General features: G+C 42.9%; 1 protein-coding gene across 1 annotated transcript; it reads left to right on the top strand.

The window, feature by feature from the left end:
- Positions 1–6,809: 6,809 nt before the first annotated feature.
- LOC109927311 (olfactomedin-4-like) lies at positions 6,810–15,449 on the top strand. Its single transcript, XM_048618342.1, has 5 exons — positions 6,810–6,909; positions 9,334–9,486; positions 10,873–11,082; positions 12,909–13,059; positions 14,036–15,449. The coding sequence occupies exons 1-5, from the start codon at positions 6,862–6,864 to the stop codon at positions 14,866–14,868; spliced, it is 1,395 nt and encodes a 464-aa protein (XP_048474299.1). The 5' UTR covers positions 6,810–6,861; the 3' UTR covers positions 14,869–15,449.
- Positions 15,450–26,790: the final 11,341 nt, after the last annotated feature.

Genomic DNA, 26,790 nt, shown 5'->3' with positions numbered 1-26,790 from the left:
TCCAGCATCTGCAGTTCCTACTATCTCTGATTCAATTTTAACTCCACTATTTATCGATCGTGTTACATACAATTCACGTTAACAAAACAAGCGTTATAGCAGAACTACCTGTACTGTGCTCATGGAGTTTGTTTCCTGTTCAAAAGCTGCACAGAAACGAGAGTTGAAACATTAGAGAGAGTAATAACGGTCGACTGGGTACTCAACATTCTAATTAATAAAAGACAAACATGTTGTGAAGCATCTCCTCCTCACCTCAAAGGGTGAGAAGCTAATAAAGTTCTACAACAACTGAATAGTACTATTGTTGAGGGTCCTTAATTTGCAGAACATAGAACAGTACAGCACAGGAGTAGGCCTTTCCACCCACAATATTGTGCTTAACATGATGCCAAGTTAAACAAGTCTCTTCTGCCTGCCCATGGTCTATATCCCTCCATTCCTTGCTTAGTCATTTGCTTATTTAAAAACCTCGGAGATGCCCCTCTGGTATCTGCCTTCACCAGCATTCCTAGCAGCGCATTCCAGGCATTTACCACTCTGTAAAAAAAAACTTGCCCTTCACATCTCCTTTGAACTTTCCACTCTTACTTTAAGGGTGGCACGGTGGCTCAGTGGTTAGCACTGTTGCCTCACAGTACCAGGGACCTGGGCTCAATTCCACCCTTAGGTGACTGTGTGGGTTTCCTCTGGGTGCTCCAGTCTCCAGTTTTCTCCCACAGTCCAAAGATGGCAGGCTAGGTGGATTGGCTATGCTAAATTGCCCCATGGCCCAGTGTTCAGGGATGTGTAGATTAGGTGGGTTAAAGGGGGATGGGTCTGGATGGGATACTCTGAGGGTCAGCGTGGGCTTGTTGGGCTGAAGGGCTTGTTTCCACACTGTAGGGATTCTATGATTTAACTGAATGCACTCTGGTATTAGACATTTCAACTCTAGGAAAGTTTCTGACTGTCAACCCCATCTAGGCCTCTCATAACTTTAAGAATTTCAATCAGATCTCCCTTCAGACTCCAGCATTCCAGAGAAAACAACTCCTAATTTGTCCAGCTTCTCCTTATAGCTCATACTCTCCAATCAAGGCAGCATCCTGGTAAACCTCTTCTGCACCCTCTCCAAATCCTCCACATCCTTCCTGTAATGTGGCAACCAGAATTGAATGTGATACTTGAAGTGTGGCCTAACCAAAGTTTTATAAAGCTGCAACATCACTTCCTGAGTCTTATACTCAATTCCTCGATGAATAAATGCAAGCATGTCATACACCTTCCTTACCACCCTATCTACTTGTGTGGCCATTTTCAGGGAGCTATGGACTAGGATTCCAAGTTCCCTCTGTGCGTCAGTGCTGTTAAGAGTCCTGCCTTAAACTGTATACTTTCCCTTAACATTTGATTTCCCAAAGCGCAGCACCTCACAGTTGGATTAAATTCCATCTACCATTTCTATGCCCACATCTGCAACTGATTTATATCCCGCTGTATCCTTTGACAACCTTCTACACTGTCCACCACTCCCTCGATCTTTGTATCGTCTGCAAACTTACTAACCCACCCATCTATGTTTTCAAAGATGTTTATATAAATCACAAAGAACATAGGTCCCAATATGGATCCTTGTGGAACACCACTAGTCACAAACCTCCAGCCAGAAAAAACACCTTTCCACCTCTGTCTTCCATGGGCAAGCCATTTTGAAACCAAATGGCCAAGTCACTGTGGATCCCATGCATCTTAATCTTCTTTATGAGCCTATGAGGGACCTGTCAAAAACTTTCTTAAAATTCAAGACAACATCCTCTGTTTTACCGTCATCAATCACACCCATCACCTCCTTGAAAAATTCAATCTAGTAAGACATGACCTGCCCTGCATAAAACCATGCTGATTGTCCCTAATTAGGCCATGCTTTTCCAAATGTGTCTAAATCCTATCCCGAAGAATTCTCTCCGATAGCTTTCCAACCAGCGACGTGAGACTCTCGGGTCTATAATTTCTTGGATTATCCCTATTTCCCTTTTTGGACAGAGAAGGGACAAGAGAAGATGATTATTTTCTCGATAGAGTGGATTGTGGGGAAATTTAACAGCCAGTCTAAATTCTAAGGCATTTTAACAGTTAAGAAGTAGTTTCCACTGGCAGAGAGACAGGAAGCTTATCTCAGTGGGTCATTCATCCCATCAACAGTTCAACAAAAGGCTCCCAGAGCTTGGTCACAGGCATTCAGAACACCAAAGGGTCACTGCACTGAATGTCCTGAGCAGCAGTTCACTTGCGACTGAACCAATGCTGGAACATATTGCAGAGTAAGTTCTGCTTGTCTAGGACTAAGTCCACCCTCCCCCCCCTTTATTACTCCACCACTAACTCCCCCTCCACCCAAAACAATTCCAGATGTGGGCTTCAGAGGTACAGCCAATTATTCACAGATTCTGACAGAAGGTGTCCAATGGCTTCAGGAATGGTGACAAGATAAGTATAAAGTCACAGAAACCAGGTTACGGTCTACAGGTTTATTTGAATTCTGGTCTCCCTGCCATAGGAAGGATGTTGTGAAACTTGAAAAAGTGTTCAGAAAAGACTTACAAGGATGTTGCCAGGGTTGGAGGGTTTGAGCTATAGGGAGAGGATGAATAGGCTGGGGCTATTTTCCTGGAGCATTGGAGGCCGAGGGGTGACCTTATAGAGGTTTATAAAATCATCAAGGGCATGGATAGGGTGAATAGCCAAGGTCTTTTTTTCCAGGGTAGGGGAGTCCAAAACTAGAGGGCATAGGTTTAAGGTGAGAGGGGAAAGATTTAAAAGGGACCTGAGAGGTAACTGTTTCAGGGTGGCACATGTATGGAATGAGCTGCCAGAGGAAGTGGTGGAGACTGGTATAATTACAACATTTAAAAGACATCTGGATGGGTATATGAATATGAAGGAGTCAGCAGTCACACAACACAGTGGCACAGTGGTTAGCACTGCTACCTCACAGCACTAGGGACCTGGGTTTGATTCCAGCCTCGGGCGACTGTCTGTGTAGAGTTTGCATATTCTCCCTGTGTCTGCCTGGGTTTCCTCCCACAGTCCAAAGATGTGCAGGTTAGGGTGGATTGGCTGTGCTAAATTGCTTGTAGTGTTCAGGGATGGGTTTGGGTGGGTGCTCTGAGGGGTGGTGTGGACTTGTTGGACCAAAGAGCCTGTTTCCACACTGTAGGGCTTCTATGATGACACCAGGTTACAGTCCAACAGCTTTATTTGGAAATCACAAGCTTTCCGAGTGCTGCCCCTTTGTCAGGTGACCCACTTCATCTGATGAAAGAGCAGCACTCCAAAAACTTGTGATTTTAAATAAACCTGTTGGACAATAACCTGGTGTCACGTGACTTCAGACTTTATACCCCCTAGTCCAACACCAGCTTCTCCACATCAAGGTAAGTATAGTTTGTACTTTGCCTGATTTCTGGACAGTGAACCTGATTTTCAGTTTGCATTACAGACATGCAGTAGATACTGCAACTACAGCAGCAACCCTCAAGGGAAATGTTGGCAGATTGGTAATGTCACTGGGTTAGTAATCTGTGGATGTGGATTCAAATCCCATTCATAATGGCGGCTGGGAATTAACTTTATAAAGGCCTGAGTTGAAAAATAGCCCTAATAACTCCTAATAAAAAAAAACAAATTTGGTTAATTTTTAGAGATGCCAATTAGCCATCCAGGACTGGCCTACATGCTATTCAAAACCTGCATGGTTGGTTAGCTCAGTTGGCTGGATGGCTAGTTTACAATGCAGAATAATACTAACAGCGCATGTTCAATTCCCACAGTGGCCAAGGTCACCAGAAAGGTCCCAATTTGTCAATCTCACCATGTGACATGGTGGTCCTCTGGTTAAACTTACTGCTGATCATCACTCTGAGAGGCCAGTCCTCTGCAACTATGGCAATGTTATTTATTCTAAACCCACAGCAATATAGTTGACTCTTAACTACCCTTTGTAAGATAAAGATGTACCCAATTTTTGTTTTAAAAACCACTTACCTTAGTTCTACAAATTCATAGTGCTCGTAATTTGGCAGCCAATTATTTTTAGTATTTTGTCATGTCTTTTATTTATGTACTCAACTGTAAACAGCTGTTGACAATCCCATACGCATGAGAATGGGCAATGTGTGTTTGAGGAGAGGAAGGCAGCAACAACTAAAGAAACGTACAATAGAGACCCTCTGATATTTACTTTGCTGGACAAGGGACAAGTGTTAAATATTTGTCTGCACTGAACACCTGCAGGAACTTGGTGTTTACCATTGGGTGTGACAAGATAAGAACTGGCTTACTGACTTTGAAGTAGGGTTGATATTTTCCAATTGAAAGTTGGGGGAGAAAAGTATTGGCTTAAGGTGGGGGAAATGCACAGGATGGCAGGAGAAAAAGCAAATACAGTCAAGTAAAAATTCCCAGGTGAGGGAGGGTTAGATTAATATAGTATATGTGCTAGCATTGTCTGATATCCCAAAGACAGCATGAGCATCAACTTCAGTGACGTGCTGTATACTATAAACATCATGTTGGTCAGCACAGTCATCACGGTACAGTGGTCTAGTCAACCCTGGAGTCATGAAGAGGTCTCATTCAACAGATCAACGACTGAAGGATACACTCTAGTATGTGGAAAGATAATCGTTGGTCTTGTGAGTATAGCTATAGGGATTAGTGATGCAAAATAAAGAAAACTGATTAAGAAGTTAAATTAAGAGAAGTTTGCTCACTCAGAGAATGTTAAGCCTGTGGAATTCTCTGCCACAGAGAGCAGTTAATGCCAAAACACTGAAAATTTTGAACAGGAGTTAGATTTCTTTTAGGATTAAAGGTATCAAACAGTATGGAAGAAGTGTACTGAGTTGGATGATCAGCCATGATCATATTGAATGGCAGAGCAGGCTCGAAGGGCTGAATGGCCTATTCCTGTTGCTATTTTCCATATTTCGCAATTACATGCTTATTCTGCAACTAGTTTCCAATTTCACTTTAGTTCAAGGGTGATTAGAGATAGCAACAAATCCTTGATCACAATGCCCACATCCCATGGAAGAATTAAAAAACCTGATGATATCACTGGGTGATTTACATTTCACAGATAAACCTCACTGCTGACTGACAGATCATGCAGAGGAGAATGGCTGTCCTATGGTCCTGACACCTGTTATAGTTAACTTTCACCTCTTAAAGGGAAAGGGTCTTTTCAGTTCATCTTTTCAGCACAATGTGTTTGAGCCATGTTTTTGCAGTGCTGTTATTAAGATGCTGAGGGATAGGAAGGAAGTCTGCTACCTTTCTCATGACAGACAAATCCACAGACATTGAAACTACAAGACAGGAGGTGAGTGACACAGAATTATAATGTTAATGGTGTTACACCCAGCATCTCACCAGGACTTCCAAGGGAAGAATTTAATCATCAGATCTCTTACTCTCTGTTCTTCCTAGGCCTCCTCCAGTGTCACAATGATGCCACCCTGAAACTGGAGGAGCAGCACCTCATATTCCGCATTGGGAGCCTACAACCCAATGGTCTCAATGTAGACTTTACCAGTTTCAAAATCTTCCCACCCCTGGCCTCATAACATGACCAACACTCCCTCTCATTCCCACCTCCTTGACCTGACACAACCTGTCCATCTTCTCTGCCACCTACCTGCTTCTCCCACCTCACTGACCAATCCCCACCACTGCCTACCTGCACTCACTTATCACCATTCCAACCACTTTCCCCAATCCCACCCCTCCTCTCACTGTTTATTTCAGAGCTCCCTTCCCCCTCTCCCATTTCAGAAGAAGAGTCCCAACCCAAAACATCAACTTTTCTACTCCTCTGATGCTACCTGGCTTGCTGTGCTCCTCCAGCTCCACACTGTGTTATCTCTTCACCCCCAACAACCTGTATTTATATAGCATCTTTAACTAAGTAAAGCACCCTGGCAACCTGCTTGGCTGCACCAAGCGAGAGGGAGAGCGGACAGTATTGTCTCAATTTTGGTCACAATGAAGTCCATGAGCTGTTCGCACTTGTTGTTGGAGATGAGAATGGAGGGGAGAGAGATTTAAGAAGGTACTGAGGTTGGTTGGCGAGCCAACCAACCTCAACACCCACAACCCGAGCTACAAATCTACTCCAAAACCTTAGGTTTAAGAAGGTAATTTGGCAGCAGAGATAAAGGAGCCATCTTTGCATGCCAGGGCAATTCTGGAATGGTGATAAGGTTTAGCAGATGACAGCAGAATCTGACAGTGTTTTCAGTGTGGTCCAGCTAAATCTGGTAGGTGAATGGCTAAACCAATTCTCTACCAAGTTTTTGTCACTTTAGGGCGAGTGGAGATAGTGGCCATACCAGGGTACCAGAGTGCGAGTGTGTGATTGAACCGATTGTCAGCCACAGAAAAGTTGTGCAAATATATACGTTATTAATTATATAAATACAAATGTTTCTTTAGAATCCACTTGGCAAGATAACAGAACATGGGCATGCCTGTGACCACAGCCACAAAAAAGGCAGATACTGGAAAGAAGTCTTTTGCTAAAAGAAATACCTGAGGCATTATTCAAATAAAACAAAACTCTTAAGTTGACAACCACATCAGGTTTGAAAATAATGGAAGCAAAAACCACCTTACTCTGAATCATTGACATAACTACACAACAATTTAGCAAGTTTACTCACCTGGTTCTAATGATTTAGATACAGTACCAGAAAGGTTTATTTTCTGATTTGCTCTCAGAAGAACGTGTCACTCAATTTAGGGAGGAGTTTCTGCTGACCTTTTTATTTAAACCTCGAACCCCTCCTCAAGCACCTTGACAGTGAGTTCAGAAGCAAAATGAAGATGTTGTTCCTTCTGGTGATCGCAGCTACTGTCCTGCCTTCTGTGAGTTTACTTCTAATTTTATAACAGCTGCAAATTACTTCAAGATATTCCTGTTGTAAGTTTGTGTGTGTTAAGATCAGCTGTGGCTCAATGCCCCTCGCCTCCAAGTTGGATGTTAGTTCTGGGTGCAAACTCCTCTCTGGAGATTTGAGTATGTAATCTAGCCTGCAAATCCAGTGCAGCACTAGAAATGTCGCACAGTTGGAGGTGCCTTTGTTCAAAATCAAGGCTTTGTCCCTTGTTCCAGCTGCACGGAACAGATCTAATGATGCTGTTCCAAAGAACAGCAGTCCAGTTTATCCCTAGCATCCTGGCCAACGTTTGTTCCTCAACCAACAGCACTAAAAATACTGATCTTAGTGTATGCATGACAATTTTGATGCAAACTGACTAACGCATTTTCTCTGAAAAGTTATTTAATTGACTCTGTGGGAGGTTCTGGAAGTTGCTCATTAAATGCAAGCCCTCAATGTTCACTCTCAGTTCTCTGAGTGAGGCATAGTGACCGATCTGACCATGGCCTGACTGTGTTCAATGCTGACAATTAGTGGTGGAAATGATTAGCTCTCATATCACTTCAGAACCCTCAAATGAAATGATGGTCTGGATCAATTTTCACATTGTCTGCCTTGACCCACCAGGTACAGATATGAGAAGTGAAGAGCCATACTTACTCAAAGCTGTTTATTGTCATGTTATATTGGTAGTACTTTGAGCTGTAGAAGAGTTAGACTTGGATCAACATGCCTCTAACAAACTCTTGATTTAGCACATCAAATTGCTCTCAATATCAGGGGTGATTCAGGAAAGCAGCAGTGTGAAAACTTCATAGAAACTTTATTCCAGACTCACCCCAGATGAGTAAGAATACAGCATAGGCCATTTCACACTGAGATGAGGAGGAATATCTTCACTTAGAAGTTCATAACTCAGCAGAATTTCCTGACACAGAAAACCGTGCAGGCTGAGACACAGACCATATTTATGAAAGATTTATTAAGTTTAAGGGTGTTAAGGGAAATGGAAGAGAGCAGAAGTATAGGGTTGAGAAAAAGGATTGGTCACGATCATGTGAATAATGGTGGGTGCTCAATGGGATAAACCGACTACTCATACTGTCTTAGAATCATTAGAGTTGAACAGCATTGAAATAGACCCTTCGGTCCAACTTATCCACGTTGAGCAGATTTCCTAAATTATTCTAGTCCCTTTTGCCAGCAACTGGCCTTTATCCCTCTAAACCCTTCCTATTCATATAGCTGTTCAGATGCCATTTAAATGTTGTAATTGTAACAGCCTTCACTACTTCCTCTGGCAGCTCATTCCATACACGCACCACCCTCTGCATGAAAATGTTGCTTCTTAGGTTCTTTTAAATCTTTCCCCTCTCACCTTAAACTTATGCCCTCTAGTTTCGGACTCACCTACTCTGGGAAAAATGACCTTGGCTATTCACCCTATCCATGCCCCTCATCATTTTATAAACTTCTATAAGGTCACCCCTCATTGCTCCAGGGAAAATAGCCCAGCCTAATCAGCCTCTCCTTATAGCTCAAACCCTCCAACCCAGCAACATACTTGTAAATCTTTTCTTCACCCTCTCAACGTTCACAACATCTTTCCTATAGCAGAGAGACCAGAATTTCAAAAGTGGCCTCACCAGTGTCCTGTACAGCTGCAACATGACATCCCAACACTTATATTCAATGCTCTGACCAATAAAAGCAAGTGCACCAAATGCCTTCTACACTAACCTGTCTACCTGTGACTCCACTTTCAAGAAATACTGAACCTGCACCCCAAGGTGTCTTCATTCAGCAACATTCCCCAAGACTTGACCATTACATTTATATGTCCTGCCCTGGTATGCCTTACCAAACTGCAGCACCTCATATTTACCAAAATTAAACTCAATCTGACTCTCCTTGGCCCATCAGCTCACCCAATCAAGGTCCAGTTGCACTCTGTTCACTACACCACCAATCTTTTTTCTATGTTTCCATGTCAAGTTCAGAATCTGTATTAATACTTTTTCAGAGGGACTGTATGAACTTCTTCCTCCAATTCAACGTGCATGTAGGTCAAAGATACAGCTGCAATCTGGAGCAATGGCCTTTTGATTCTCACTCAAGTTCAGTGACAATCCACATCAGCACCAAAGCTTAGTGAAATGATCACAAGTGTCAACTTTCACCCAGTGACAATCAGAGATAGCAAGAACTGCAGATGCTGGAGTCAGAGGTAACAAAGTGTGGAGCTGGAGGAACACAGCAGGCCTGGCAGCATCAGAGAAGGAGGAAAGTTGATGTTTCGGGTTGGGACCCTTTTCTGAAAAAGGGTGTTTTAATTTGGGAAAGGGTTGAAGAATGTTACCAGTTTGCATCAGTGATGAATTTACACTAATTCTGATTTCTACATCTACAGTCTGGCATCAATGTCAATGGGACAATCAACAACGATGGAGTTTGTCTCTGCTCTGTGGTTTTGCCTGATACATCATTCCCGGTGGAAAAGGTGGAATATTTGGAAATAACATCACAGGAGCTCAAAAGCAGCGTGGAACAGGAAATCAGCAAGGTTCATTTATTACTGTAGCAAATTCCAGCCACATTCAGACTGCGTTAATAACTTAGGCCTAACATTTAATGCCCTAAATCAGAGTGAAGACTATGGTGAGACAATTAGTTGTACGACATGACCAGTCCCATGAAATTCATTGAGTGATATTGATGGATGAAATGGACAGGTGTTTATTAATGGAGAATATTTGTTGGTGATATGAAAAATATTTGTCAGTGATTTGCCCCTAATTTTCCAACACATAGCCCTCCATTAGACTTGAAATAATACTGTTTCTCTCTCCAGAGAATCTGCCCGACCTGCTGAGCTTTAACAGCAATGTCTGTTTTTATAATGAAAATAATTTGAATTTGTTAAACTGAAATGCACTTCAATTATGATATGTGGATATGCACAATTAAATAGGTTTTAAATGTTAAACTGGAAGATTTCCCAACATACTTTTATATTGTAAATAATTGTGGTTGGTTGGCTCACCGAACCGTTTCGTTGTTCGCAGATGTTTCATTACCCTGCTGGGTAACATCATCAGTGCAGCCTCCGATGAAGCACTGTGGTATTTTCCCACCTGTTACTTAAACTCTGGTGTCCGTTGAGCTGGATTACCTCACTTCCTGTTTTCCTTCGCAATGGAGTGTATATGGGGTCTAGCTCTATGTGTTTATTGATGGCTTTGTTCATGGAGAACCAGGCTTCTAGGAAGTCCGATGTTTGTCTCTGTTTCGCCTGTCCCAGGATCCTGGTGTTGTCCCAATTGAACTGGTGGTTTTCCTGATCTGTGTGGTTAAGGAATACATGGATAAGGGAATCCACCAGTTCCATTGGGACAACACCAGGATCCTGGGACAGGTGAAGCAGAGAGAAGCATGGGATTTCCTAGAAGCCTGGTACTCCACGAAGAAAGCCATCGATAAACATGTAGAGCTAGACCCCATATACAATGCAAAGGAAAACCGGAAGTGAGGTAATCCAGCTCAATGGACACCAGAGTTTAAATAACAGGAAAACACCACAGCACTTCATCGGAGGCTGCACTGATGATACTATCCAGCTGGCTAATGAAATGCCTGCGGAACAACGAACCAGCTCAGCAAGCCAATCAACCACAACATCCACAACTTGAGCTACAAATCTACTCTAAAACCTTATTGTATATAATTGTCCACTAGAATTAACGTAAGTTTTTCTACATTACCGGTTTAATGTGAAAAAAAACAGGGTTTAATTTATTTGAAATTATTGTAGTCATGAGAAATTTGTGGAGAATTCATTACAAATCACACCAAACTACAACATGGTAACTGTGTAGTGTGATGAGCGGTGAAGGTGGTTCGGCAATTCTGGAGGTGGCTGTAACTCCACACATTTACTGTGATGTTCCAGGTACAGGAATACTCAAGGGCTGTCTCTGTACACTCCTCCAAGCTGCTGAATCTGACACGCCGCCTGGAAAAGATGGAAACTGGTCATTCCTACACTCAGCTCGACTTTGAGCTGCTGAAACTGGAGATCCAAGAACTAGAGACACTCACCAATCAGCTGAGGAACTCCCTTAACAACAGCAACAGCATTATCGATCAGCTTTACGCTAAGGTCAGGAAGAAACAAATTGCTCTGTTTAGTCTTGTGTTTCTCCGTCCTGCACTGGTTGAGTATGTTACGTCTTTAGGACACTCAAATTACCAGAGGCGCAGTTTGTAAAGACTTAGTCATCTGATGGAGGGGGAATTATTAGTTGCAACAACAAGAAGGCTTCAAGCTATAGGGAGAGGCTGAATAGTTTGGCGCTTTTTTGTGGAGGTTTGTCCTGAGCAGCTCTGTGACACAGGACTCTGTGCTGTACAGTGTGTTCCCTGAGATGCACACCAAGACAAACATCAGCTGTGCCTGAAGGACTATCAACTTGGTGAAATATGCTCTTTGGTCTGCCCAAAGCATGTTGGTCTTCAACAACAATGAGTTGACCCTGACCAAGTGTTGTAGACTGGCACATACCAAGGTCCAGGACTACATACTGAGGGACAAACTAAAGCCTGGGGCAGCTTCCGCCAAGGCAGTGGGGAAAGACCACTGTTTGAGTCTTTCTGCTGAAGTTAAATGGGAGCCCATTCAGTTATTGGACACCGCTGTGCCTCAAGGGCATGTAAATATATATTGTACAAGTGAGAAATGCTTTTGATTTGTTTGTTGGATAAAGTCAAACTGCAATGTTTGTTTCTTCATCTGCTATTGTACAGAACCGAACTGCATTAGTGACTGTATTGTATATAAAGATATTTTTTATGAATTAGTATATTTTTGAAATAAAAATATAAAAGGTAATAAAATCATGACAGGCATGGATAGGACAAATAGTCAAGGTCCTTTTCCCAAGGTACAGGAGTCCAATAGTAGAGGGCACAGATTTAAGGTGAGGAGGGAAAGATTTAAAAGGGACCAGAGGGGCGACCCTTCCCACACAGAGGGTGGTATGTGTATGGAACAAGCTGCCAGAAGTGGTGGTGGTGGAGGTGGGTACAATTACAACATTTAAAAGGCATCTGGATCAGAATATGAATAGGAAGCGTTTAGAGGGATATGGGCCAAATGTTGGCAAATGGGACTAGATCAGTTTAAGATACGTGGTTGGCACTGATCAGTTGGTCCAGAAGATCTGTTTCCGTGCTATATAACTCTATGACCAACAACTTACTTTTATAAAGAGCTTTTGAAGGAGTTAAACATCCCAAAACACATCACAGGAGCAATATCAAACAAAACTAATAGGGAGCAGAGAAATTAACAAAGATAAGATATAGGTTTTAACGAACATCTTAAAGATGGGGTGAGAGTGAGAGAGAATGAGACAGAGAGAGAGAGAGAGAGAGATATTGGAGTGATGTAAAGACAAAGTTTAAGGGGAAGTTCCAAAGTTTAGGGCTGTAGCAATGAAATTTAGAGATGAACAAGAGGCCAGGTTTAGCAGGGTGCAGAATCAAAATAGCATTAACTTTTGGCACATTAGTTTAAGGATGATAGCATTCACTGTGTTGGAATCTATACGCCATACAAACATCTGGACGACTCTTATGTCCAGTCATACGGTTAGTGGTGTCCAGAACAGGGTGGTATAAACTTAAATTAGAGTTTGACTGTTCAGGGCTTGTGCCTATGAGCACTTCACACAAAGGGTGGGGAAATCTGAAGGCCTCTCCCTCAGAATGCTGCCGAGACTGTGGGACAATTGAAAATTTCCCAGCTAGGTTTGACAGATTGTCACTTAAGGATAGTAATGTTACAGAACCAGGGCAAGCAAATGACCATGAAAATACAGATCAGCTACAGTAATAATGAAAGCAGAACCTACTCAAAAGGGCTGAATGGCCTCCTTATATCTCCATGATTCCAAATGCTCTCTTTAAATGGCCTGTTTATTTCAGATTACAAATATGTCACGCACTGTCAGTGAGCTGGAATCGTTTGACACACAAAATGTGCTGGCATTCCGCAAAGAAATTGCACTGCTGAGGAAACAGCTTGCAGACTGTGAGAAGAATCAAGCCCCACCAACTCATGCTCCCATTGAATACGGTGAGTAATTGATCTGCTAAGGGTCACACAATATAGTGACACCACTATCAAGATGGGGTTCAGAATTCATCCATTTATAATATAGGAAGTTTAAAAGTATGATAAATATTTCATAAACCAAAATGTTTGCAATTGTAATTTTTTGTTTAGAAATTTACAGACAACTTAGCGTACCCGGGATATTTTGACTTAGATTTGTCCATCAGGATGGGAAATCTTATTTTTAACCCTTATGTGACAAATAAGTATACTTAACTTCCTCCGAAATTTCAGTGACATCAGAACCGACTCAATACACCAATCCTCAAGACAATAGTGGATAGAAGCCACAGTAGTAGCTGCTGTACTCCAATGAGGAAGGTTTAAATGTCCCAAAGCTTTGTTGAAAAGCCATGGAGACAAGATAAGTGGGTAATGGGGCAGGGTAGGTGAAATAAGTGGTTAAGTTGATAGGGTGCTTGGGGTGGGGGGGGGGGGGGGGGTGATTACATAGGATCACACCTGGCAAGATGGGTAGTGTGGCAGGTGGGCAAGATGGCAATGGCAACTGTCTGTGTGGAGTTTGCACATTCTCCCCAAGTCTGAGAGAGTTACCTCCGGGTGCTCTGGTTTTCTCCCACAGTCCAAAGATGTGCAGGTTAGGGTATTGGCCTGGAAATTGCTCATAGTGTCCAGGGGTGTGTAGGTTAGGTGGATTAACCATGAGAAATGCAAGGTTACAGGGATAGGGTAGGGGAATGAGTCTGGGAGGGATGCTTTTCGGAGAGCCGGCATGGACTTGTTGGGCTGAATGGCCTGTTTCCACATGGTGGGATTCTATGAATTCTATAAAATCTGGGGCAAGTCAGTCGCTGACCGGACAGGAGGATCTGTGCCAGTATATCGCTATAATGACAATCTAATTACAATTGCCAGAAGTTGAAAATGTAAGTACATAAAGATGAACTGGAGCTTACTATTTTTTCCCCCCAAACAGGAAGCTGCGATCATAATGGCATTCTCCAAATAGGCGGACCTACTGTAATACAACTGAATTATAATGGATTTAGTTATAAATATGGAGGGTGGGGTAAAGATTCAATTCCACCCCCTAATAAAAAGGAGCTGTATTGGGTGGCACCACTCTACACAGATGCACGAACGCTGTACTCCTTCAGAGTGTATTACTCACACGATGATTTGCTTCTCTACAAAAATTCAATAACTGAAACATTTTCAAGTTCTACATACAGAGCACAGGGAAGTGGAATGGTTTTGTTCAATAATTCCTTGTATTACAACTGTTACAATTCTAGGGACATGTGCAGGTATAACATAGACACAGGCAGTGTGCAAAGAGAAACTCTTAGAGGTGCAGCGTTCAATAACAGGTATTCTTACGCGGGGATCACATACCAAGACATGGACTTTGCTGTGGATGAAACTGGCCTCTGGATTATTTACTGCCCTGAAGCAAATGCTGGAAATGCTGTTATTGGTAAGATTAATGTGACCACCTTCACTGTGGAAAAGACATGGGTCACCAGGCTGTTTAAACCTAGTGTGACCAATGCTTTTATGATATGTGGGGTTCTGTATGCAATTCGGCCTGTGAACCCACAGTCTGAGGAAATTTTCTACACATTTGACACCAGAACTGGGCAGGAAGGTAGGGTTTCTATAAGGATGGGTAAGGTCTTGGAAAAACTGCAAAGTGTTAACTACAATCCAGCTGATCACAAACTCTACGTATACAATGATGGTTACCAGCTGACTTATGATGTCATGTTTAGACATGAACCACCAGTGAGCAGCAGTGTTGCCAACTGAGTAGTTAGCAATTAACAAACCAAACGACTAGGTTTGGAACTTAATTGGGGGGGGGGGGGGTGGAATCTAGGTCCATTGAGAAATTTCTGTGCTTGAATCTCAGATTAGATTTAGACAACACATTATCTACTTCTTCCCACCACAGATTTAGCCTCAGTTTTACAGCTGGCAGCTGTTATCACAAAATGCAGCTTTGGTGCAATAATTAAACTTAGAATAGGGGTGAAATTCTAATCTGCCATCGAAAGATAACAGGTAGGCCAGGTCTGTGTGGAGTTGTAACTGAACTGAGCTCTCATGGAACCATCACTTTCAAGGTGAAGAGGTTTACCTCCAGAATGATGGTAACATTCTGACTGTGTGATTAATTCTCGATGTTACAGTTCGTTTAATATCTGGACAACCATCTTGTTGGATAACATGCCATTGGTGGAAAACTCATTTGTGATTGTTGTATTCATTCATTTTCTGTCTTTCTTGAATTGTTATTGAAAACATTTGCCAGATGCAAATGGTTTGGAGACTTATTCTGGAATTCTTGGCAAATTTAATAATAAATATCAACATCTACAATGAGTTCATTTCTGTATTGTTAATTGTGCTTTTTTATTCTCATCTTCACTTTTAAGCCCTTTTCTCCCATCCTTAAACGCTTCTATAACTAATTACCTTCTTGATCATACCATGGCCTCACTGACAATTCAGCACAGTGCCCTGTAACTCAGTTTCAGTCTGTGACCCTCAATTTTACCAATAGGCAGTTAACAAGTTTATCCTGAACTCTCTAATTCAGTTGACTGTGTCTGTGCTGCCTTCAATCATGCCCCTTCTGTGGGTTCATTTTCCATCTGGCAGCAACCAAGAGAGGGGGCTGAAAATAACAACTTCAGCAACATGTATTTATGAAGCGTCTTTGCCACCAGGCCCATAAGGAGCTATTAAAAGGACAGGTGACTAACACATGGTCAAAGATATAGGTTTTAAGAAGATTCTTAAAGGAGGTGAGAGCTTCAAAGATAGAGACATCCAAGAAGCAGAACTCGGGGCTGATCATCAGTCCAGGAGGTTACAGGGATAAGGAGGGGGCAAGGCCAAGGAGGGATTTGAAAATAAGGACGAAAATGTCAAAACTGAGGTTCTGCTTAACCAGAAGCACAGGAGTAAGGGGTGAATCAGACATGGATTGTGTGGGCAGCAGCTTTAGCTGAGTTCAAGTTCCTAGAGTTTCAGCAACAGATGTTCAAAACTGGAGGGAGTCTGGTGATGTTAAGAACAGAAGGAGGCCATTCAGTCCATTGAGCCTTCCCAGCCATTCAGTACGATCCTGGCTGATCGAACACCTCAGTGCTGTTTTACTCAACCCAACCCCAGAATCTGTACACCACTGGTAATCAGAAATCTATCAATCTCTATCTTAAACATACACAAAGACCAAGTTTCCACAACCTCCTGTAGGAGAGAATTCCAAATGTTGACAGCTGTCTAAGTAAAATAATTTCTCATCTCAGATATAAGTGAGATCTCCCTTATTTTCAAACTGTAAACCCTGGTTTTATCCAGCACAGTGGCTCAATGGTTAGCAATGTTGCCTCACAGTGCCAGGCACCCGGGTTCGAATCCACCCTTGGTTGACTGTCTGTGTGGAGTTTGCACGTTCTCCCCGTGTCTGCATGGGTTTCCTCCGGGTGCTCCGGTTTCCTCCCGCAGTCCGAAGATGTGCAGGGTAGGTGGATTGGCCATGCTAAATTGCCCATAGTGTTCAGGCATGTGTAGATTAGGTGGGTTATGGGGGATTGATCTGGGAGGGATGTTCTGAGGGTCGGTGCGGACTTGTTGGGCCGAAGGGTCTGTTTCCACACTGTAGGGAATCTATGATGACGATGATGATGATGATCTATCCCTCTAAATATTTTGAAGCTTTCAATGAGATCATGTTGCATTCTTGGAAACTCAAGAGAATACAGGCCCAGTTTGCTCATAGGACACTCCCACCATTCCTTAACAATCCAGTGAACCTTCATTGCACTCTCTCTATGGTAATAATACCCTTGCTGAGATAAGGAAACCAAAACCGTGCACATTATTCCAAGTGCATTCAAACCAAGTGCTGTAGAATAGAAGCAAGGTCTCACTCCTCCTGTACTCAAATCCTCTTGCAATAAAGGTGGACATTCCATTAGCTATCCGAATAACTGGGCCTACATGTTAGACTTTCAGTGATATACTGACCAGGACATCTCAGTTCCTTTATGCATCTATACTTTCCAACCTCTCACTATTTAAGATATATTTGCACATATATTCTTCCAATCAAAATTGGATAATGTTATATTCCATCTGCAATGTTCTTGCCAATTAACTCAGCCTGTCCTAATCCACCTGAAGCCACTATCCATTGTCATCACAATGTGAAGATAGAAAGTTGTGGTTTTGCTGTAGGGACTCGGACTCTGAACTAGATTAAGAAAATTCTTGTTCAGGAATAACCATCGTGTCAAAAAGGACAATCTCTAACATACAGTGGAACTAATAATGTTTATTGGACTATAAATTTTGATACTTAACAGTGACTTGGAGACAGTAAGGACTGCAGATGCTGGAAGCCAGAGTCAACAGATGTGAAGTTGGAAAAGCACAGTAGGTCAGACAGCATCCGAGGGGCAGGCAAGTTAATGTTGCAAATTGAAACCCTTCGTCAGGACTGGAGAGGGGGAGGGGAGCGCAGAAGTAAATGGAGTGAGGGGGACGGGGCTGTGGGACGGGTAGGTGGGATGGTGATAGAAGGATGGAGGTAGGAGGTTGTTGTGATTGGTCAGTGGGAAGGGTAGAGCACATAGGTGAGTGGGAAGATGGACATGTTTGGTCAGGTTACGGCGGCAAGGAGGAGAGGGATGGCTGGAAATGGGATAAGGCTGGAGGTGAAGGCATTCTGAAGCTGGTGAAACCAATATTAAGGCCATTGGGCTGTAAGCTCCCAAGGCAAAATATCAGGTGTTGTTCCTCCAGTTTATGTTTAGCCTCACTCTGACAGTGGAGGAAGCCAAGGATGGACATGTCACCAGAGGAATGGGAGGGGCAATTAAAGTGGATGGCAACAGGAAGGTCGGGTTGGTTGGTGTGTACAGGGTGCAGATACACTGCAAACCAGTCCCCGAGTCTGCGTTTGGTCTCCCCGATACAGGAGCAACGGATACAATAGATCAGATTGGATGAAGTGCAGGTGAATCTCTGCCAGATCTGGAATGATATTTTGGGACCTTGGACGGAGGTGAGAGGGGAGGATTGGGGCAGGTGTTGCACCTCTTGCGGTTGCAGGGAAAGGTAGTGAGTGTGGTGGAGACTGTAGATCTGACAAGGGAGTTACGGAGTGAACGGTCCCTGTGGAAAGCAGATGGGGTTGGGGAAGGAAATATCTTTTTGGCGGTGGGGTCCGATTGCAGGTGGCGGAAATGTTGGAGGATGATGCATTGGATTCGGAGGTTGGTGGGGTGGTACGTGAGGACTAAGGGCACTCTATCCTTACTGTTGTTGGGGGGAAGAGGGTTTGAGGGTTGAAGTGCAGGAAATGGGGGAGATGGAGCTGATGGCATCCTTAATTACAGAGGAGGGGAAATTCCGGTCCATGAAGTAGGAGGATATCTGGGATGTCATGGAGTAAAACGTCTCATCCTGGGAGCAGATGCAGCACAGGTGGAGGAGTTGAGAGTATGGGATAGCATTTTTACAGGAGGCTGGGTGAAAGGAAGTGTAGTCGAGGTAGTTGTGAGAGTCAGTGGGTTTGAAATGGTTGTCAGTGGTGAGTCAGTTTCCTGCAATGGAGACGGAGAGGTCCAGGAAGCGGAGGGAGGTGTCAGAAATGGTCCAGGTGAATTTGATGGTGGGGTGGAAGGTGTTGGCGAATTTATGAACTGTTCAAGCTCCTTGTGGGGGCACAAGGCAGCGCCGATGCAGTCATCAATATAGCAGAGGAAGAGGTGAGGGATGGTGCTGGCGTAACAATGGAAAAAGGACTGTTCCACATATCTGACAAAGAAGCAAGCATAGCTTAGGCCCATGTGGGTGTCCATGGCCACCCCTTTGGTTTGTAGAAATAGAAAGAATCAAAGGGAAAATTGTTGAGGGGGAGGACCAGTTCTGCCAAGCCAATGAGAATGCCAGTGGAGAGGGACTGGTTGGGCCTGCTGGAGAGGAAGAAGCAGAGGGCTTTTAGGCCCTCTGTATGGGGGTACCAGTGTAAAGGGACTGTACGTCCATGGTGAAGATGAGGTGTTGGGGGACGGGGAATTGAACGTTTTGGAAAAGGTGGAGGATGTGGGTAGTGTCACAAATGTAGGTAGGGATTTCCAGGACCAAAGGAGAAAGAATGGAATTGAGGTAGGAGGAGATCAGCTCGGTGGGGCAGGAGCAGGCAGAGACAATGCATTGACTGGGGCAGCCGGGTTTATGAAGTTTGGAAAGGAGATAGAAACAGATGCTGTGGGGTTGGGGAACTATCAGGTTGGTGGCTGAGGATGGGAGGTCTCCCGAAGTGATGAAGTTGTGGATAGTCTGGGAGATGATAACTTGGTGATCAGATGTGGGTCATGGTCAAGGGGACAGTAGGGGGAAGTATCAGAGAGGTGGTGTCTGGCCTTAACGATGTAGGGGTCAGTTCATCAGACTACCACCTTGACCTCTTGTTGGCAGGTTTAATAGTGAGGTTGGGGTTGGAGCGAAGGGAGCAGAAGACTGCACCCTCCGATGGGGAGAGGTTGGAGTAAATGAGAAGGGTGGAGAGATTCAAGCAATTGATGCCACAATGGCAGTTTGAGATGAAGAGGTCGAGGGAGGGTAGGAGGCCAGGAGGATCAAGTCTACCTGCCAAATAAAATCATCTCAAATAATTATGGTGAACCTGTATCCAACTCAGTCAATCCGGACCAGGGGCATAGCAAATAAAATCAAAACGTACAGGAGATGCGAGGCTCCTGACAAAACCCTCACTCATAGTTCTGTAAAGAACGCAAGAATCAAATGCCATAACAAGGTCTGCGACCAGCTACACCTGTATGTCACCAAGTATGGATGGACGTCATACCAAGAACCGAGACTGGTGGCCCTGGACGGTTCTCTTTGGAAGCCAGACATGAATATTCAGGGAAGACAATAAAGTAGCAGTGGTAGATGTCACCATCCGCTATGAGGATGACAACAAGGTGCTCGAGAAGGCATGGTTAGAAAAATATTAAACATCTTAAGTTGCAAATAAAGGAATTGATGGGAGGCCTTGAGCCAAAATTTTTCAGGTTTGTTGTGGGAGCAAGAGGAAAGTGGCTGGAGCTCAACAACAAACTGATGGACTTCCTCAACATAAAGAGATACAAATTCTTCTCACAACAAAGCTCGAGACTGACGATATCCCCAATGCTTGAGCGGCAAATCTTAGCAACAGGTGATAAAATCACACAGCCTAGCCTTGGGCTATTGAGGATGAGCCTACCCTTGGTGCCAGGGTAAAGTGCTCCAGGCGATAATGGGTACAAAATGACATGTTGGTGGAAAAAAATAATAAAGAATGTAAAATTCCTCAAAAAACAATATATAAAATTCCACAAGAAAATTATAAAAATACAAAAAAACCTTAAAAAAAAGTTGTACCCACAGCATTTCAGATAATGGCACCTTTTTCTAACTAATGATCCTTTGGTCTTGATGCTCAGTTTATGCCCCTCCTCAATTGGAAGAGAACCCTTGGTAATTTAGAAGAGGCTGCCCAATATATAGTTGTGACTTGAATGACCCAAGTCACTTTCCCACCCTACCTCACATAACATTGGCATGGCCCTGTCCCAAAGCTGTATTAATGCTAGAGGTTTGGCATGTGTCGACAAATGATGAAAAGGCTTGGACAAGGCACTCAGATGAGTGTAATCACCAGCACCAACCCTCACCTATTTCTCCACGATACTGATGACCCACTCTCCCCAACACAATAATCATAGAGACCCTTAGTCCTCACCTACCACCCGACCAACCTCCGAATCCAATGCATCATTCTCCGACATTTCCACCATCTACAATCAGACCTCACCACCAAAAAGATATTTCCTTCCCCACCCGTGTCCGCTTGCCGCAGGGACCATTCACTCTGCGACTCCTTCGTCAGCTCTACACACCCCACCAACTTTTCCACTTTCCCTGCAACTGTAAGAGATGCAACACCTGCCCCTAGACCTCCCCTCCCCACTTCATCGAAGGCCCCAAACAATCATTTCAGATCTGGGAGAGATTCATCTGCACTTCAGCCAACCTGATCTATTGCATCCTTTGCTCACAATCTGGTCTCCTCTATATCGGGGAGACCAAACGCAGACTCAGGGACTAGTTTGCAGAGTATCTGCGCTCTCTACACACCAACCAACCAGACTTTCTGGTTGCCATCCACTTTAATTGCTCCTTTCACTCCCCAGCGACATGTCCATCCTTGGCTTCCTCCACTGTCAGAGTGAGGCCAAACAAAAACTGGAGGAACAACACCTGATATTTCGCCTTGGGAGCACACAGCCCAATGGCCTTAATATTGACTTCACCAGCTTCAAAACGCCTCCACCCTCAGCCTTATCCCATTTCCAGCCCTCCCCCTTCTTCTCCTCTCCCTGACCTGACCAAACGTGTCCATCTTGCCACTCACCTATCTGCTCCACCCCTCTCACTGACCAATCACAATCACCTCCTACCAGCATCCATCTATTACCATCTCACCTATCTTTCCCTCAGCATACTCCCTCTATTTACTTCTCCCTCTCCCGGGTCCTGAAGAAGGGTTTTGGCCCGAATAGTTGACTTTCCTGCTCCTCAGATGGTGTCTGAGCTGCTGTGCTTTTCCAGCTTCACATCTTTTGAGTCTTGATACTGAACAGCTCAGTCATCGAGGAATGACATAATGCATTTTGGTTTGTCCTTCCCATGGATTCTGGGACTTCTGTGATCATCTCTTTGTTATCGAATCCTGGTGTCTTGATTTATGGCACCTTTCCAACTTTTAGCTAACACAACTGACCCCTTCGCAGCTTTAAGACATCGACTTTCCTGTAGCAGCCTGCGACAGCTCAAGTAAAACAAAATGCGTTAAAAAACAAGAAAACGAGAAATACGAGCACAGCGATTGAAATAAACAGGGCACAGAAATTGGCCACAAAGCAAGGTATGCTTGGGATACCTCAGCCAAGGCATACAGACACATAGAAACAATTCTGCCTGGAGACAGTTACTTGCAACATTCAAGCCCAGATAATCGAAAACCAGAGGAGCACCATAGCACATTAGCGAATGTAAAAGAGCAATTCAGCACTTCCTGACAAACTTGTTAAAACAAAACACTAATTGCATGGATCAGGCATGCACGAGTAAAACAAAAGATGAGGTGTCTATTCAGGCCAAAAACCAGACTTCGAGTCCCCCAAAGCAGACACAAAGGGATCACTGTTAGCAAGCCATTGGAAAGGCATTAACTGTGACTGGTCGAGTCCTTGGAACATTCTAGAAGGTACCCAGGGAGGTAACTCTGTGTGTTGACCAGAGCAAGGAGCGGACATAAGAATTCGACAAAATTGCGAAAGCTATGAGTATCTGGCAAGTATTCAAATTTCTAAAGAATCGAGTAGTTACTAGTAAAGTGGTTAAAGTTAAAACTGTAAAAATTTAATTCTTTATCTTCGAGTAAAGCTGTGACCTAACTAACTGCCGGCTCGTGCTTCCCGCCGTCATACACGCAAAGGTACCTGGGACAATTAATGACACGTGCACTGGTGGAGGAGTCCGCGGGGTCCTAGTGGCAAATTTTTAATTTGCAATTTTTTTTCAATTTTAAGCAAAATTATGAATATTTCCAAGGTTTTAAAGCATGTTGAAATATAACTTGGATTCTTATGTTTAGTTTTTTTTAAAAATCCCTGTTTATTGGTGCTCAAGGCTTTTTCTTCCTTTTTGTTGCTGTATCTTTACATTTGGAAAAATTCCCATCATTTGTATTCTGCCACCTTGAGATGAAGGTGAACATTCATTCTGTGCTGTGAGAATCTGTATACACTCCTTCATTGACATATGAATTAATAAACATAGTACACTGAAATGACATTGAACAGAACAATTACCTACATGTACAACTCAAGCACTCCACCTTCTAACCACCTTTCATTCAACTCTACTGTTGCACAGTAGACTTGTGGATTGGGAGGCAGGAAGTTGGAATTTGGGTGTTTGTAAAATGCTAGGAGGGAAAGCATTGCATGGTCCCTTTCAAAGATTGTGTGCTTTTTTTCTGTGCGTAGAGGTTTAAAATCGATGTCTGTGAGCAGCTTGAAAGTTTGTAAGTATACAGAGTGCACCCGAATTGAAACATTTGTATCAAGAGGCCATACAGTTAGCAGGCCAAGCTGCAGTTTACCAAGACAAGTTTTGAATTTCGACAATCAATTTGAACCAGTCACTTAAATACCAAAAACCTATTAAATCTAAATCTGATGGTTTTGACAACAGAGGACCAATCCTATTGTAAGAAATATTGATATGTCATCAAAGATATAAAAAGAAAGGGGCAGTTTGCAAAGCCCCAGAGCTAGCTGCTATCTGCCAAAGGTAACGGCTCACAGCTCTCAAGAGACACTCGCTGGCTCTCACAGCCTACTCTATGTTTTAGAGAAAGCACCATCTAAATAACAACAGTACCAACAGCACAGCTAGTCAATATTTCTGACAAAAGAATTGACAGAGAAGGCACAGAACATTCCGGAAGACATGTAACCTGGGTGTAATTTCGAGAGTCTAAATTCTATTTTTTTTATATATGATTGGGACTTGTCGTTGCTTGTTTTGCTGAGTTGACTGGTGTTCATGCAAATGTTTCATCCTCTTTCTAAGTGACATCTTCAGTGCTGTCTAGTCTCCGTTGAAGTACTGTTGTTCTGTTCTGTTCTGAATTTATATGGTCCGGTCTGTCATCGCGGGTAGTTCTGTTTCCAGTTTTGCTCTGTACCAGTATGTAGATGGGGTCTATTTTAACAAAGGCAAATACAAGAATTCCTGGAGGCCTGGTTTTCAACCACCGGTGCGATAAACAAACATGTTGAAATAGACCCCATCTACATACCATTATGGAGTAAAACTGGAAACAGAATGACCTACCACGACAGACCAGGCCATATAAATTCATAACGGAACAGAACAACAATACTTCAGTGGTGGCTAGACAGCACTGACAATGTATTCTAGAAGGGGGATGAAACGGTTGCATGAAAGCCAGTCAGCTCAGCGAACCAAGTAACAACTTCAGCCACAACCCAAGCTACAGATCTTTGCTAAAACATAGGACTTGTATTTATTGGGACAGCATATCATTATAATCTTGCTTCATTCAGGAATAGATAGTAGTTAGAAGGGATTTATTCAGTTTGTTAATAATTTAATTAATTTGTTCACTGTTAGAGTTAGATAAATAAGTTGTTACTTGTTAATTGTAAAGTGAGTGTCAGGGATTTATTTTGTTTAACCACTAAAATTTGCTGAAAAGTAGATTACACCATTTTTCATACTCCTTTTACAGATTATGGGGTGAGGTGCTCCTCTTTGGGTGTTTTGGTTTTAGTTCTCAGAGGGGGATCAACCTCTTCCTTATAACAGATTAGGGGCTCGTATCTGGGATCTGAATGAATGTGGACAGATTTGAACAGATTTTAACAGATTAAGTGTAAAAGATCCCGGCTGACTTAAACAGACATGGGGATTAGTATCCTAGATCTTTAAATAAAACATAAGTGAGAAGTGGAAAATTTGTTTAATTTCGTTTGCTTGTTGTTGGTTAAACCAAAAGTGGGGAAATGACTCTTGTCATTGCTAAAGAGGTTCTGGGGGTCGAAGATGCTTCCCAAATTTGCCAAGAAACTTTAGAAAGACAGAAAAAGGTGACACTTCTAGAATTAGAGGGCATGCTAATTGGGTTTAACTAGGGATAATGAGAAAGCTGAAATTATAATGGTATTAGTCAAGCATTCAGGTATATCAGAGAAACAGTCAAGTGCAGTGGAGTTAGAAAAAATTAAATTGCAAATAAGACAACTGGAGTTAGAGGACTACGAAAGGGAAAGAAAGTTCCTAGCAGAACAAAATGAAAACGATTGCCCTGGCAGAAGAAAGGGAAAAGGACAGAGAGGCACGGGGAGAAGAAAGGGAAAAGGAGAGGGAAGCCCTGGGGGAAGAAAGGGAGGAAGAAAGAGAAGAAAGGAAAAAAGAGAGAGAGTTTCAACTTCAGGAGTTGGCAATTATACAGGAAAATCGACTTAAAAGGATGGAAATAAAGGTAGAAGGTAGGCTTAGTGAGGAGGATAGCAATGATGAGCAAACCCATTATAGCCAAAGGCCTGGTAGGGATATGTACAAATATGTCCAAAAATTATCAAAATTCGATGAAAAACATGTAGAAGCAGGTTTCATTTCCTTTAAGAAATTGGCTAAACAGATGTACTGGCCAGAGACTGTGTGGATAATGTTAATTCAGACCAAGTTGGCAGGCAGGGCTAGTGAGGTATTTGTAACACAGTCAGAAAAGGGGTCAGGAGAATATGAAGAAGCAAAATGGGCTATTTTGAGTGCTTATGAATTGGTACCAAAAGAATTTGGACAATGCATCAGAAATATCAGCAAGGAACCAGGTCAGACTTATATCGAGTCTGGAAGAATTAAACAGAGCAACTTCGATAGATGGGAGACTACATTAAAGATAGAAAAGATGCATGAGGCTCTCGGAGATATTATTCTCCTGGAGGAGTTTAAAAACTCACTTCCAGAAGTATGAAGAATTCACGTTGAAGAACAGAAGGTTAAACACAGCGAGAAGAGCTGCAGAGATGATGGATGAATACGCATTAGTGCATAAATCAAAATCTAGCTTCCAACAGCAATTTCATTCCATGAGCGATAGAAATTGGGAAAAAGGAAGATCCTTCAATGAAAAACAAAAAGTAGATCACACTGGGAACAGTTTACCACATGTGAAAAAAGAAACCCAAGAGGGTGGAAAAGGGGTGAACGACCTCAAGCATTTTCACTGCAATAAGGTGGGACACACAAAGTCACAGTGCTGGTGGTTTAAGAGAGGCACTGGGGAAAAGGATGTGGTAAAGCAGGCTAAACCAGTGGGATTAGTTGAGGTAGTGAAGGAAATTCTAAGAGAAGTCGAGGAGCTGCAAGAGAGCGCACAACCTATTCACGGGCTAGAAAGTAAGATAGTGTCTGATCTTTTTCAAAGATTTCACCTGTGCAGGTAAGGTTTACTCAGGTAGAACAGTGGAACGAGGTAAAGAAGTTCACATATTTAGAGATACAGGAGCTAACCTGTCTCTTATAGTAAGAGATGAAAAAATTCGCATTCTTTCTGAAATATTGCCTGAGAGAATAGATCTGTGGAATAAATGGAGAGAGGAGTAGTGTTCCCCTGTATAAGACAAGGCTAGAAAGTCCAATCAAAAGTGATGGAAAAATGGGCTATTCCAGGAATCCAGTTTATTCTTGGAAACGATATAGCTCGATCACAGGTGGGAATAATGCCTATTGTACTGGAAAAGTCAAAAGAAAACCAGGGAACTGAGGAGTTAAAAGAAAAGTACCCTGGACTGTGTGGTGACAAGATCCCACAGCCAAAAGCTAAAACAAGAAGGGAAAACAAAAGAGAAAGATGAAGGAGTTGAGGTCTAGTTAGCTGACACTCTGTTTGATGAGATGGTAAAGGTAAAACCTAAGCAGGTAGAGGATCAGGCAGAGCTGATTAGTTCTGAAATATTAATGGGGTTACAACAAAAAGATGAGACAATAAAGGATTTATATCATAAAGCCTACTTGGAAAAGAAATCAGAATGTATCCCAGAATGCTATTCTCCTTAAGGGTAAAAT

The sequence above is a fragment of the Rhincodon typus genome, chromosome 39 (assembly GCF_021869965.1).
Source record: "Rhincodon typus isolate 14 chromosome 39, sRhiTyp1.1, whole genome shotgun sequence".
NCBI lineage: Eukaryota > Metazoa > Chordata > Chondrichthyes > Orectolobiformes > Rhincodontidae > Rhincodon > Rhincodon typus.
Note: the sequence above shows the minus strand (reverse complement) of the source record. Positions and strands in the feature narration are given on the sequence as shown.

Excerpts from the sequence above, each read along its gene's own strand:
- LOC109927311 (XM_048618342.1), top strand. The coding sequence starts at position 6,862 with ATGAAGATGTTGTTCCTTCTGGTGATCGCAGCTACTGTCCTGCCTTCT. Across the intron at positions 11,083-12,908 it reads TCGATCAGCTTTACGCTAAG|ATTACAAATATGTCACGCAC; the intron begins GTCAGGAAGAAA and ends TGTTTATTTCAG. Across the intron at positions 13,060-14,035 it reads TCATGCTCCCATTGAATACG|GAAGCTGCGATCATAATGGC; the intron begins GTGAGTAATTGA and ends CCCCCCAAACAG.